This window comes from Physeter macrocephalus, chromosome 7 (assembly GCF_002837175.3).
Source record: "Physeter macrocephalus isolate SW-GA chromosome 7, ASM283717v5, whole genome shotgun sequence".
In the NCBI taxonomy this organism is placed as follows: domain Eukaryota; kingdom Metazoa; phylum Chordata; class Mammalia; order Artiodactyla; family Physeteridae; genus Physeter; species Physeter macrocephalus.
Genome location: NC_041220.1, coordinates 145,793,206 through 145,808,140, shown reverse-complemented (window position 1 = coordinate 145,808,140; position 14,935 = coordinate 145,793,206). Strand labels below are relative to the sequence as shown.

Genomic DNA, 14,935 nt, shown 5'->3' with positions numbered 1-14,935 from the left:
ATTGAAGTACAGAGAAGAAACTAGGACAGAAAAGACCAACATTTGGCTATATCATAAGTTTTAACTCTCTGTCAGTGAAGGCTTAGAAAACTAAAGTACGGAAACAGTGAAATGAAAAAGTACTTCCGAGAGCGACAAGGGTCACCGTCGGATCGCCGGGAAAAGCTTCTGTAAGAACTCTCAGCAGGAAGCGGGACTCAGGAAGGTCATAGACACGTTCCTAAAGGAGGAAGTGCCAAAGGAAAGAACAGGAAGTGCTCGCTCCTGCTCGTGATTCGGGAACTTCAGTTAGATAACAATGTGCGGTTTTATACCTGATGAGGGAGGGGACAAAAACCCAGGCTTGGCGAGCACCGGAGGGTCCTGGGACCACACACGGGCACAGTCCTTTCGGAAGATACCTGGAATTATACATCAAAGGCCGTAAGATTGTTTATTCCTCTGGCCAAATAATCCTCATGATAAATTTCTCCCAAGTGTTAACAATACTAGCAAACCTTCGGCAACCATAGTAATCACAGGTAGCGTTTTTCAGGTTCCTGCTGTGTGCCCACTCATTTCATTTTCACAGCAATCCTGAAGAGAGGGCACTGGCCTGTCTGCGCTTGGCGTGTGAAAGCAGGGGGGAGCTGAGGCAGCACCAGGCGGAGCCAGAGCGCGTGAGGATGAGAGCCGTGCTGGGGCAGCCCAACGACCTCACTTCTTATTTTCCTGGGAAGTTGCAGCACTGCAGGAGGATTTGCTGATTTCCACCCACAGATGCACTAACATGCGCGCAGGGATGCCCCTACCACCCCTGGCCCACTCTCCAGGGTGCAGCTGTGCCCACTCCTGGGTCTAGACCCTCCTCCAGCACACTGGACCCCCACCCCTTTCCATCAAGGGTGCTCCCCTCCTGCAGCACGATTCTCCCTGTCAGTTTGTAGAGAGGCTGCAGTTTCGGTGATTCCTCCTCCAGGGCAGAGCCTTCGAGAGACGCCCAAAGTCGCCGTCTCTATGCTCCGTTTTCCATTTGTGACAATTAACAATCCAGGATCTGCATGGAACACGCAGCTTACAGAGCAACAACAGAGGCCCCAGCGTGGCCCCCATCACCATTTGCCACTCCCGGGACCCGTGCCCCGACACTGGCCTCCTTTCCTCCGCATCTTTCCAAGTTGTTTTTCCGTATGGCATATACATACCTTGGCTTAACAGCTAGTGAATATTTGGGCTTTGTGAGCATATGAGCTGCAGCGAATAGAACAGGAAAGAGCCCTGCCTTCCCAGGGCGCAGCTCACCGAGGGAGCAGGGAGTGGTGGGCAAGAGCCAGGCAGAGAGGGCCCGTGGCAGCTGTGTGCCCAGCCTCTTCACCAAGTCTCCCCACCTGGGAGGGGGCAGACACTGCTGAGTGAGTCTGTCTGCACTGACGAGTGAGTGGAAGAGGCTGGTGCCAGGATGTGTGCATCTCCCGTGAGCGGGCACACACTGATAAATGTGCAGTTTGCACACAACCTCTTCACCTGTGGTTGGGGAAAATGAGGCTGCCCCAGAAAGGGGGCACCAGGGGAGCCAGTGGACAGTGTTAAAAATATCACTGTCCTGGCCAGTGCAGAGCCTGATGGTAGGTACCAATTGCGAATGAGCAATGAGAGATTGGGTTAACGGCCCTTTATTTGTTCCACTTTAAGAACCTCTGTTTGAATTTTAAAAACCAAAAATTTTCTTTTTTGCTTTTCAGGAAAATAAGCTCTTTTTAGTACAGTTCTTAGAAAGCCACTTGGTGTAGATCCATAATATCCCTAGTTATCCTTGGTAGTAATTTTTGGCATTTTACATTTCATTTCAGCTCTGATCATAAGGCTGAACTCTCTGTTCTGGCCGCAGTTTCCCTCATCATGATTTTTGTGTTGGTTCAGAAGAGGTGCTCCCTGGCATCAAAAGTGGCCATGGCGTTTGGCCTGCTGGGCATCTATTGCTACAGGGTGGCCGTTGGAAATCTGCTGTTCCCATGGCAACAAAACAACAAAGGCATCTCAAAGTAAGTGTACTGGCAGACACGAGCATTTGTTTTTATATCTGTTCTAATGTTTTATGTACTGAAAAATGCCATGCAATCTTGAGAACATTGGAGTTTGGTCTTTGTGAATTGTGATTTTTGTCAACAGTTACTGACTGCCTCAGTGAACCAATTCTGTTAGCCTCTTTTTTTGAGAGGAGAGAGACGAATAACCTGAAGTAAGGTCACTAAGATTTATTTTTCTTTTTAGTAAGGGATTCTTTAAAAATAAAGAATTTAAAGGATTCAGTTTTGCTCCATCAAGAAATAACTAGTAATGAGGATAATAACGAGTGGATGCTTCCTAGCAGTTGGGGGGCGAAGCATGCCAGAAAGCCAAACTTTCCCATAACTTACGTGAGCTCCTGGAGCGGGGGCTCATGGTGATTGAATCGTCAGTACCACTTTTTGCATGTCAGAGTGGCAGCTTTTTTGTTTTTAATGGTGATGTGGGTTGGGGTGGGCAGAGCCTGTTCTGGAGGGCTGTTTGTAAAGCGTGTTAAGAACCTTGACTTTGTCCAACCCTCTGACTTAGGTGTCCTCTTATAGAATTTATCTCAAAAATACAACCAGAGGTGAGGCGAGAGACTGGGATACGGGCATTCTCTCTGAAGCATTACTTTACAGTTGCACGCACAGAGTAAAAAACAAGGTAGTTGGCCAACAGTAGTGGATAAGCCTCGGAGTTATGGTTGCAGGTCTTACATTTAAGTCTTTAATCCATTTTGAATTCATTTTTGTGCATGATGTAAGAGAGTTATCCAGTTTGATTCTTTTAAACATAGCTGTGTAGTTTTCCCAACACCACTTATTGAAGAGGCTGTCTTTCCCCCATTGTATATTGTTGCCTCCTTGGTTGTAGATTAATTGCCCATATAAGTGTAGGTTCATCTGGGCTCTCTGTTCTGTTCCATTGATCTATGTGTGTGTGTTTGTGCATTACCATACTGTTTTGATTACTGTGGCTGTGTAGTATGGTTTAAAGTTAGGGCATGTGATACCTCCATCTTTGTTCTTCTTTCTCAAGATTGTTTTGGTTATTTGGGGTCTTTTGTGTTTCCCTACAAATTTTAGAATTCTTGATTCTAGTTCTGTGAAAAACACCATTGGTATTTTGATAGGGATTGCATTGAATCTGTAGATTGTTTTGAGTAGTATGGTCGTTTTAACAATATTAATTCTTCCAATCCAAGAACATGGTATATCTTTCCATCAGTTTGTGTTGTCTTCGGGTTCTTTCATCGGTGTCTTATAGTTTTCCAAATACAGGTCTTTTACCTCCTTAGTTAGATTTATTTCTAGGTATTTTATTCTTTTGTTGCAGTTGTCAGTGGGATTGTTTTCTTAATTTCTCTTTATGATAGTTTGTTGTTATAGAAAAGCAACAGATTTCTGTTTATTAATTTTGTACCCTGTAACTTTACTGAATTCATTGATGAGTTCTAGTAGTTTTTTGGTATTGTCTTTAGGATTTTCTATGTATAGTATGGCATCTGCAAACAGTGACAGTTTTATTTCTTCCTTTCCAATTTGGATGTCTTTTATTTCTTTCTCTTACTTGATTGCTGTGGCTAGGACTTCCAATACTATATTGAATAAAAGTGGCGAGAGTGGGCATCCTTGTCTTTTTCTTGATCTAGATCTTCTCACCACTGAGTATGATGTTAGCTGTGGGCTTATCGTATGCGGCCTTTATTATGCTGAGGTGTGTTCCCTCTATACCCACTTTCTAGAGAGTTTTTTTTTTATCATAAATGGATGTTGAATTTTGTGAACTGCTTTTTCTACATCTATTGAGTTGATCATATGGTTTTTATTCTTCAATTTGTTAATGTTGTGTATCACTTTGATTGATTTGTGGATATTGAACCATCTTTGCATCCTTGGGATAAATCCTACTTCATCATGGTGTATGATCCATTTAACGTTTTGTTGAATTCGGTTTGCTAATATTTTGTTGAGGATTTGTTGTCTGTGTTTATCAGTGACATTGGCCTGTAAATTTTTTGTGTGCAATATCTTTGTCTGGTTTTGGTATCAGGGTGATGCTGGCCTCATAGTATGAGTTTGGAAGCATTCCTTCCTCTGTAATTTTTTGCAATAGTTTGAGAAGGATAGGTATTAACTCTTCTCTAGATGTTTGGTATTGCTTTCCTAATCAGAGAAAGAAAAGCAAGTGTTATCCTCTCTAAAAAGGTGTCAAGGTGAATTCTGAGGGCTATGGCCTGGTTGTTTGGGTAGCTGAGGGGCACAAGGGCCACACCCAGAAACAAGACCTGTCAACTGGTGTGGGATGTCAAGGTGATGCCAAGGGCCTGGCTGAGGTGACGGCAGAGTGGCAGGCCTTCACCTGAGGCAGGGAGGTCAGGTGGGGAGGGCATGGTGAGGAGACATCTTAAACACTGTTCACTTCAAAGTCTGAGACTCTGGGCAGATGTCAAGGCTGGATGTCGCATGTGAGGGCGTCCAGTCCAGGGGTGTTTGTTTAAATCTCAAAGTGCAACACATGAATAAATTGCTCTTTCCTCTCGGGTGCACCTGATTTCAGCATCACTCACTTCAAGGCTTCGATGACTTCCTTACCTTTCATGGATAACAACAGCATGTACCTTGTTGGTGCCCAAAATATAGGCCAGTGCACCCTTTCATTTACCTGCACTGCTTGGTTCACATCCGTCCCGTAGAATGCTTCCATCCTCCACCCCCATCTGTCCTGATTCTAGACCCCTCTTGGTTCTAGATCTGCCCCAATTCTAAAGCTGCCCTAATTCTAGGTCTCCCTGAAAGCTGCTTCTCTCCTTTCAGTCCCCGCAGGTGCTGCTGTCCATCGGTATTCTAGAATCCTCTACATTTAACTCTTGACTTTCTTCTCCACTCTGAAGCCCAGACCTGGCTGGAGCAGAAAGCCAATTTTCAGTGGTTCTGGATGTGCAGGCACAGCTGACTGGTTAGGGCAAGAGGTGGATCCAGTAAACACATCCGGTGGTGCGCTCCCTCCTGTTCACAGTCAGTCTGCCCTGGCGTCCTCCTTGATACAGAACCCAGCCCCTTTCTTCTTTGAAACTTCTCTGATTACTTGGACCTTTGCTCATTTCTCCCTCTTTGACCCTGTGGGTCTGTCATCAGCACTCAGCTTAACACACACCTTGGCTGTGGTTGCGTCTGACCCCAGCTCCTCCACCAGGGTGTGGCCCCATGGCGGGCCTCATATCAGTCTCTGGTGTCTCCATGTTGCCAGTAGATAGTGCTCCACTGTTTAAATTAAACTGATCATCCTAAAAAAAAAAAAGCATCTTTAAAAAACGCAGAAACTGGGCTTCCCTGGTGGTGCAATGGCTGAGAATCCACCTGCCAGTGCAGTGGACACGGGTTCGATCCCTGGTCCGGGAAGATCCCGCATGCTGCCAAGCAACTAAGCCCGTACGCCACAACTACCGAGCCTGCGCTCTAGAGCCCGCAAACCACAACTACTGAGCCTGCGTGCCACAACTACTAAAGCCTGCCTGCCTAGAGCTGTGCTCTGCAGCTAGGGAAACCACCGCAATGAGAAACCCGCGCACCGCAACGAAGACTAGCCCGCGATCATTGCAACTAGAGAAAGCCCCGCATGCAGCAACGAAGACCCAACACAGCCAAAAATAAATAATAAATAAGATAAATAAATTTATTTTTAAAAAATGCATAAACCTTTTCCTAAGAAAATCTGATATAGGAAAATTCAGTTTTCAACACAGATACATTCTTTTTTTTTTTTAAAAAAAAAGGTATTTATTTATTTAATTTTGGTTGCGTTGGGTCTTCATTGCTGTGTGCAGCTTTCTCTAGTTGAGGTGAGCAGGGGCCACACTCTTTGTTACGGTGCGCGGGCTTCTCATTGTGGTGGCTTCTCTTGCTGGGGAGCACAGGCTCTAGGCGCGCGGGCTTCAGTAGTTGTGGCTCGCGGTCTCTAGAGCACAGGCTCAGTAGTTGCGGCGCACGGGCTTAGTGACTCCGCGGCATGTGGGATCTTCCCGGACCAGGGCTTGCTTGAACCCGTGTCCCCTGCATTAGCAGGCGGATTCTTAACCACTGCGCCACCAAGGGAAGCCCCCAGATACATTCTCAGGTGAACATTTCATTTAAAATTTTATTTACTTAGCGTCACTTTAAATAATCAGCTTTTCTAGTATTATATAAAATGTTTGATTTATGCAATTGATCTAAAGTATGTTTTAGGAAGATATAGTGCCATAAATTGTATCCTTTACAGGTGATGACTGTGCTAAAATACTTAATCCACAGCAGCATTTAATGTTTACCGTGTGCCAGACACTTTACGTGCGTTCTCTTGTTTAATTGTCAGGACAGTCTTGTGAGGTGTAGGTACCATTTCTCTTCATTTTATGAATAAGAAACTGAGCATCGGAAGTCGTAATTAACTTGCCCCAACAGCAGAGCTCGTCTGTGGCAGTGCCCAGACTAACCTGGCGCCACCTTCCTCCAGACCTGCAGTCGGGACTGCACCACTGCACGTGTGTGTCTGTAAATACACACAAAGCACGTACTTAAATCTGCTTGGTTGTGAACACGCTCGGTTGGGTCTTAGCATTTATGAACTTACGGAATTTCCTGACAGAGCCGGCCCTTCTCCTACTGCAGTGGTTTTTCAAACTAACTATGCAAAGTAGGTGGACAGTTCTTTTGGCTACAAGTAATGGCTCTGGTCCTACACCCAGGTGATCCTTGGGCCACATGAGCAAGATCTCCTGTAAGCCGGCTCCATCAGGGAAGTGAGCACATAGAGGACAGGCCTGCCAGCCTCTGGGCAGGGGGTCCTGGGGGGCTGATGCGCAGAGGCAGACGCCCTCACTTCCACGGAGCTCCCCCGGCGGGTGGGTCCTAAAGCTTGTACTGTCAGCTCAGTAGACACGTGGTTTTCATGGGAAAACGTGTGTTGGAATTTTTCAGGCTGGTGCTAATGAATCTGACTTGTTTTGCTTTCTTTAGGGGCATTACCGAAGCTCGTTTTGTTTATGTCTTTGTCCTTGGCGTTTTGTTCACGGGCACCAAAGACTTGCTTAAATCTCAAATCCCTGCTACAGACTTCGCAGTCAAGACCGTGGGCCTCTGGGAAATACACAGCGGGTTTGTCCTCCTGGCGGCGCTACTCCTGAGGCCTCACCGCCTGCCCGTCCTAGTGCTGGGCCTCGCTATCCAGGCCGTCATGGCTCGGTTCGTCTGGACGCCCCTGAGGCACGACGCAGCTCAGGTCGCCGCGATGCATTACTGGTTCGGTCAAGCGTTCTTCTATTTTCAGGTGGGTTTTCATCATGATCGTGGGTAGAAGACTATTAACTCTTTATGTCGTTTATCTTTTAGTTTTTCTTTGGGAAAATTTTACCATAAGCTAGGAAGTTATCATGTATGTTTAGTGAAAGAACTGTCCGTATGGCGTGGCGAGCTATGCTTAAATTGCACATATAACATAAAGTACATTTAGTTATTTAAGACAGACATCCTTGGTGGCAGTGTATAGTAGCTGCACTGGGTCTGCTTTCAGCGGGCGGTTAGGGAAGCGCATCGTGTTCCCATGGCTTTATCAGATGTGGATGATGGCTGTTCTCACCTGCTCCCCTGGCTGTCAGCACTGGGCAGTACTGGGGCTCCCCACTTGGTTATTAATCTCTTGGGCCCCGTGGTTGTCACGTCTTCTCTCCAGTGTTGAAGGGCCCGTAAAGGCAAGTCCAGCCGCCTCCAGGGTAGACCTCAGTGTGCAGCTGTGTACTGGGGAAGCACCTGGACAGGTGAACAGAGCGTCCAGCTCCTGGCCTTGGAGGGACCGAGTTCCACCCCAGCCTTCCCGCATTGCTGCCCCGGGTCAGGGGGCCCCGCCCTTGACCTGTACGGCACACGTCACCCCTGAGGGCGGAGCGCAATCACCGGAGTCCCCATCTCGCTCCGCACTCTCCGGCCAAGGAACTTTGCAAACCTACTGAACGTCTAAGTGTGTTTTCCCATCTGTAGAGTGAGGATCTGTATTTCCTCCCCTCTCCTCTGTCTAGACCCTGGAGCTTGCCTGGTTCTCTGTGTCCCGACAGCTTGGCCTGGGTCCTCTTCCTCGTCTCCTCCTCCTCCTCCTCTCCTGGTTTCCTGCTGCTTCCAGCCTCACCACAGTTGCATGGCTTTTCCTTTTGTTCCCTGAAGCCCAGAAGTGGGTAGGGGTAAAGTACTAGAAATCTGTAAGTCCTGGAGGGATGTGACCTGACCCTCACCCTGTCTGTGCCTCCCCAATCTTCCAACCCCACGTTCCTTCCATCTCCCTTTCAGTCCAGTTGTAGCCTCGCCCCAAGGACCCCCACTTTCAGTGCCTACCGTTGTCACCAGGACCCCGCAGCGACATCACAGCTGGGGTCCTTGCGGACCCAGGGAGTGGACCGCACCTCCCTGGAGTCTGAGCCACCCATCGCAGGAAGCCGCCCTCTCTGACGACCGAACGCCAGACCACGGATTCTGTTCCTTGTGTGCCTCATGGTGTTTTACCGCCAAGGTCACAGCTGTTCGTACCTGTCAGAAGGAATGCAGAAGGTCCCAGGCGTCATGGATGTGGGGAAATGCAGAGCTTGCATTTCCAGAATTGCAGAGTACCCGCCGGGAGTGGGGAGACAGCGAAGGGGCCAGCGTGAACGTGGGCCCCGAGGGAGGAGGGAGGAGAGCGGCCGAGCGCCCGTTCCGAGCGCGCCTGCGTCAGAGTTGTCCTGCCAGCCGGTTGGCATAGCTCGTGTGGCCTCAGAAGGACTGTAGGTTTCACTGCACATTTCAAGAAATGTCCGGATGGCCCGTGTCAGTCTGTTTCCTCTCTTCATCTGGACGTCACTCGCAGGCCTGTTCCTGGGGGTTGCCTCCTGTCTGGAGGTCAGCTAACGATGGTCACTCTGTCTCTGAGCACAAGTGGCTTGGCTTGGTGGGGAATGAGAACGCTGTCACATCGGAAGATCACCTCGTCCCTGTCCCTTCTCCAGGCTCCCCAGGGCCCAGCTGAACAGTGGGCTTGTCTGATGAACGCAGGACACCCCTGCCCGGGGGTGCACAGCCCCACGGCTCTGCGTGGGAGCCCTCCCGGCAGCGCCCACGCAGTCTATAAGCTGCAGGTGTGTCCTGGTGGCACAGCAGACCCTGCTGGCCTGATCAGGCAGGTGCCCACAGTCTCCCTCTGAACCCAGACGGAGAAGGCGGCTGCTGGTCAGGCAGCCTGGCTCAGCGCTGAGGCCTCAGTGTCAGGAAGACTGACCACAGGTAACGCCCGAGCGAGGAGGCAGACTCTGACGTTCGGTTCGCTCCTCCGGGGCACGTGGCCTCGTCCCACGGAGGTGAGCACGAAGCTTCCGTGACGGCACGTGATGCTGGCACATCCCAGGCGCTGCCCGTGGGCAGCCAGGGTGCACGAGTCCAGCGGCCACGGACGTCCCTGCAGCGGGCGCCATCACGCGTGCTAGAGGTGCCTCGGGAGCGAGAGCGCCACGGCTCGGCCCTTGCACGGCGGGCCCCACAGCAAGTCAGACGAACAGCAGTGCGCGGGCTTGGGGGCAGAGTGCCCCTGGGGCCTTGCTCATCTCCCCTCCCACAGCCCTTGCCCCGGGCGTCTCCCTTTTCTCACTGCCGGGTTTCCAGGCACAAGAGTCACAGGCTCTCTGCCCCTTCTTCCGGCCCCAGCTCAGCAGCTCCTCGACGTCTGGGGTCAGGGGCGTGGTGCCCAGGTGGCGTCCACAGCTCTCCACGGGCCCCTGGCTCTCGCCCTGCCTCGGCTCCCCACCTGCACGGTGTCAGGGCTGTTGAGGATCCGGCGCGCTAACGCAAGGAAAGCCCCAGAGCATGCAGGCCGCGCCTTAGGTCGACCCTCTCTGACGGCTGAATCGGCTTCAGCGGCACCTGCAGCCACCTGCCTGGTGTCGGACCCACTTTTCCATCTTCGGCCCACCTCCCCTCAGCGTGGCGTTTGGGACCCTTGCTCTTCCTCCCCTCCTCCTCTCAGCGGCTCTAGGGTCTCCTCCTTCTCCGGGGAGGGAGTCGTGCAGCTGGGGGGAAGCCCAGGCGGACGTGGGCAGAGCGGGGGGTCAAGGGGGAAGCTGCACGAAGCAGGTTGTTGTCGAGGGAAGAGCATGCCTCTGAGATGTCTGGGGTCCGCACCACGACCCAGTGACTGCCTGGAGTGGCACACAGCCGAGGGAGAAGGCGGTGGGCTTCACCCAGCCGGACGTGTGTCCCTGGCCGTCGGGTCAAGAGCTCCTGGGAGGGGCCTTCGCCGGGCTGGGACAGACATTTGTGCTGTCAGACCCGTAAACATCATGAGTGTCTCAGAAAAGGCTCCCAGCGTCAATAAAGACTGAGAGCGGAGAGGGACTGAACCCTGTGAGACCCTTCCCTTGGATTCAAAACCCCAGCCTCCCTGCGTGGGACCAGCTGTCCTGGTACTGGCCCGGATCTTGCATCTGACACGGGAGCCGCACACCAGGCAGCCAGCCCGCCCTCCTCCGCCACCTGACAGCAGCGTCCACCCTCGAGCGAGCCGCGTGGCCACACCGCCCTCAGCGCCCCCGTGCCACGTGCAGCCCTCACACTGGGTCCCTGAGGAGGGAGGTCGGTGTGTCTGTCTGAAGTAAATAGATCTGGGGAAGTTGGGAATTTTCCATAGTTCATCATCAGACTTACACTTGCATAGTTTCTCGAAGGTAAAAGACATTCCACTTGCTCCTCCTACCTGGGCGTGAGGCGGGCAGGTGGAGGGACAGCATCTCGGGTCAGCCCCGGGACCAGGAGTGAACGGGCAGCTGGGGCTCCTGTGTGTCCAGGTCACCGTGGCCGGCTCTCACAGTTGCTAGTGGCCATGGTGTGAGACCAGCCGGCTCAGCATGTTTCTCCCCGTGTCCAGGGAAACTCCAACAGCATCGCCACCGTGGACATCTCAGCGGGCTTCGTGGGCCTGGACGCCTACGCGGAGGTCCCAGCCGTGCTCCTGACGACGCTGGCAACATACACGGGGCCTGTGCTGTGGGCCAGCCACCTGCTCAACTTCCTGACCTCAGAAGCCGGCAGGTGAGGCGCCTTTGTCTTTATAATCTGATGGCAGATTAATTCCTGTGCCAGAGACAGGGTGCCTGGACCCCAAGGGCTCAAAGGTCTCTTTCACCGGTTTTCTTCACCTTGAACAGTCCACAGTGCGTGGCAGGGCTGGTCTGTGTGGGGGCGGCTCAGACGCCCCTGCTGGCTTCTTCCAGCTCATACCAAGGTGTGTCCCAGAAGGACAAGAAGGAAAGTCTGTTTTCATTTTCTCTCCTTGCTGGTGACCTGGTTGGAGCACGGGGCTGGGGGGATGGGTGTCCCTTTGGCACAAGAGAACAGGAGGTGCTGTTCTCACCTCCAGGGTCCCTGCTGGAGAGAGGGGCCTGGACAGTCCTGAGGGGCTGGCCATGGGCTGTGACTCTGTGTTGCCCTGTCCTGCCGCCATGGAGTCCAGTGGTCACCAGCCCCAAAGGCTCCTTTCCCACCAGACTGACGGGGCGGCCCACTGCTCCGTCCTGCCCAGCACGTCCATCCGTCCACGCCTCCCCTGCCTGTTTACCCCACAGCATTCCCACGCCCTCACATGCAGCGCTTCCTTCCGTGTTATACACCGCTCCCCTCAGAAAGGGGGCTTCATGAGGAAGGGGCCTCCAGCTTCTACCCACACAGTAACCTCGGAGCCCGGGCCCACCTGGCAGAGTGCAGCCCAGGTGGTGTGTGGCTGCCTGATTCTGTGCTTCCCACACGGGCCCTGGCTCCCCGGTCTGTAAAACAGGCGATGGTGTCGCCGCCATGGGTTGTAGGCCCACGGGAGGTGCCGCGGGGTGTGAGGCTCCCTTAGCGCCTCTGAACTCCTGACCCGCTCCCCTCCGCACCCCGGGGGGTCAGGCGGGTCAGGGAGGCCCCAGGAGGACACTTTGCAGCTGAGGGGAGGGCGAGCTTCCTGCCCCCGCCCCCCTCGGGGCCCCCACAACTGTCACCCCACTGGCTGTCGCTGTGGAAGGAACCCCAGTCAGAGTCTTCCGAGTGTGTGAAATCGAAACACAAGGAAGTGAGTGTCCTGAGCGCCCCTCCCTCACTGTCTGGTCAAGAGGGGAGTGGGGTCAGCAGGCTCCCAGCTGAGCACAGACGCCCTGATGCCCCAGGAGGGGGCAGCAGAGCCCGCGCTGAGGCCCGTCATCCACCAGGCCTTTCCCTAGGGTGCCCTTTGCTGGGTGTTGGGGGAAAGGCCCTGGGGAGGGAGGAGGTGATGCTTCGGGGCCCAGCTCTCCAGGGATCCCCCGCCGGATGGACTGAATCCAAAGTGGGACCCCAGGTGTGGGCGTGAGGGCTCACTCCAGGAGCGTGTGGTCTGGTGGGGCAGCGGCGAAACGAGCCAGTCACAACGCTGGTGTGAGGGGTCAGGACAGCATCCCAGAAGAGGGCCTGCAGGTAGGAGTCGAGGCTGCGTGATGCATCAAGGAGAAGTAAGCAGAGCGTGTGGCCTTCCGAGGGTGACGGGCACCTGGAGAGCCCAGCAGGAAGGATGGGCACTGAAGCCCCCGTGGGGAGCCAGTTAGGGCCAGGCAAGGACAACCGCATGCGTGACGGAGCCCCTGCTCCAGGAGGGCTGGCGGCAGCGATGCGCGTCGTGGATGACCGCGGACAGGCCACCTGGAGACGCGGTGCGGGGTGTGAGGAGAGGTGCCAGGACTGGAATCTGGAAAGCCCGGCCCCCGAGGATCTATGGTGTTGACAAGGAGTGAAAGGTGCCTGGGTGGTGGAACGTGTCATCCTGAAATGGTCACGATCCCCGGAAGGTGCCTTGAAGAACAGGCTAGATTTATGTAATGCTGTGGGGATGGCTTGGAAACAAAGGCAGTGCGTGCATGTGCCTTGAGGGGGACTGTTCTTATTTCAGGAGTGAGCCAACGTCCCCAGACCAGACCAGGCAGACCAGACACCCCACTGGACACCACACGTATCTCATCCTTGCGTGATTTTCTTTTCACTGTTTATGTGTTATAACGTGCATAATTTCAAAATAAATGTAGAATTTGGGGGTGCATTTTTCAAAACTATTTTGCAGATTGTGTTGGCCCTAAGTGACTGGAGGTGCCCGTCTGCAGCTGTCCTCTCCTCGGGCGCCACAGTGTCCACCAGACTGAGTCCCAGGAACAGGAATTACTGTAGTTAGAGTACAAGTGTCGATTATTTGTGTGTGTTCATGCCTCACGTGCTCCAGAAGCGGCGTGTACTAACGCACGTTTCCCTCTTGATTAACAGTGGTTCGGCGCTGAGTCATGCTTGCTTCTGCTACGCACTGATTTGTTCTCTTCCAGTTTCTGCGTATATCATTTTGGTGACATCCCTGCGTTATCATTTATTTATATGGAGTGTGTTTTCTCCAAAACTTCTCTATGAGGGAATGCATCTACTCATCACAGCTGCTGTCTGTGTATTCTTCACAGCCATGGACCAAACCAACGCAAAGTCTTAGACTAAGCTGTTAAGACACTGGAAAAAGAATATATTTTTAAACTTTACTGTTTACTTCATGGATTTGCATAATGAAAGAAATCTGTTTAAATGCAAGATCATTCTTAAAAGACAAGGTGTGACTTCTATAATGTTGGTGAATAGTTTCAATTTCTTTGACTACTGTACTTGAATTTAGGTTAAATAGTAAGTGGTTTAAAAAGGTCATTTTAAAATACTTAGTTTGGATATGAATTGTATTCCCCTGTTGACAAGCACTCCAGAAACTTCTGAACTTTTAATTTCCTCTGGATAAGTTACCCAAATATATCTGTTTAAACTGAAGAATAAAAAGTTTCCAGGTTTGTCATGGTGCACGGGAGCCTCGGAGGGCCTGGGAGCTCTGTGGGACGAGGCTCATCTGCTGCCGGGGTCCCCTCGCAGAGCTCAGGACCTACCGGGGTCCCCAGCAGCTTGGGTTTATGTGGGCTACGTCTGTCAGCATTTATGGCATTTAAAATTAAAACTAAGACATTCAAAAATATGTATTCATTTGAAAATAAGGTCATAAACCCATTGTGTGTTAATATAACATTTTAAAGAAAAATATATTTTCCAAAACAAAAATATTTAGCGAGAAGAGTGGCATTGCTTTACATTTTTGTAAATCTGTCTGACTTAATTGAAGGCGGTTGGATTCTGCATCTGTCTGTTGTGGTCTGTGTGTGTGGTTGCATCAGTTGCACAGATGTGTCATTGGAAAAGGGAAGAGTACTTTAATATCCTTTTCTGATCATCATGGATGTTCTTTCTTGATACTGCACTAAAAGTGGACCTGTGATAGTTTCTTAAAGGTTAGCTGGAGAAAGAAGAAATGAGCGTGTGTAAAACAGGTGAAGACCTACTGAGGTCTCACCTGAGTGAACAGACTGGCACCCATGTCCGCTGCCAGGTTTGACAAGGACTGTGGCCATGTTAGGTACTCTTGTTGGGGAAATCTGGGTGAATTGTACATGGGACTCTCAGTAATATTTTTATAACTTGTGAGATTTAAACTTTTCAAAATAAAAGTTATTTTAAAAAAGAACAGATCAGTTGCATTGTGGAATCTGAAACCGTATCGATGAACTTTCATGCTCTGCTTCATTAAAATCCATTGATCTGTCTTGCTCCCTGAATGGATCTTTTACATGGATGTGATTCTGTAACATCTGTATTATCATTTGGAAAAAACGATTCTTTAAGCTATATAGATCTTCCAAATGTTGACCCAGTCCGTCATTCACCAAAATTCACTTGTTACGTCACCAACAGTCTCATCAGAAAAGTCTTTAAATATTGGAAGCTCACAGTGGCAAATGTAAGTTTTCCAAAACTGTACTTACATGTGAAAACTCAAATTT

The 14,935-nt window shown here is 51.2% G+C and overlaps 1 protein-coding gene across 7 annotated transcripts in view; it reads left to right on the top strand.

The window, feature by feature from the left end:
• PIGG (phosphatidylinositol glycan anchor biosynthesis class G (EMM blood group)) overlaps positions 1-14,586 on the top strand; it is a 40,240-nt gene extending 25,654 nt beyond the window's left edge. For 4 of the 7 annotated variants that reach the window (XM_007114148.4, XM_007114150.4, XM_007114151.4 and 1 more), the window contains 4 exons: positions 1,830-2,021; positions 7,026-7,335; positions 10,945-11,108; positions 13,341-14,586. In XM_007114148.4, coding sequence (XP_007114210.2) covers positions 1,830-2,021; positions 7,026-7,335; positions 10,945-11,108; positions 13,341-13,554 — 880 coding nt within the window. In that variant the 3' untranslated portion in view covers positions 13,555-14,586. Of the gene's footprint in view, positions 1-1,829; positions 2,022-7,025; positions 7,336-10,944; positions 11,109-12,975 lie in introns of all 7 variants that reach the window. The other 3 variants (XM_028492472.2, XM_007114149.4, XM_028492473.1) reach the window with 3 other exon arrangements.
• Positions 14,587-14,935: the final 349 nt, after the last annotated feature.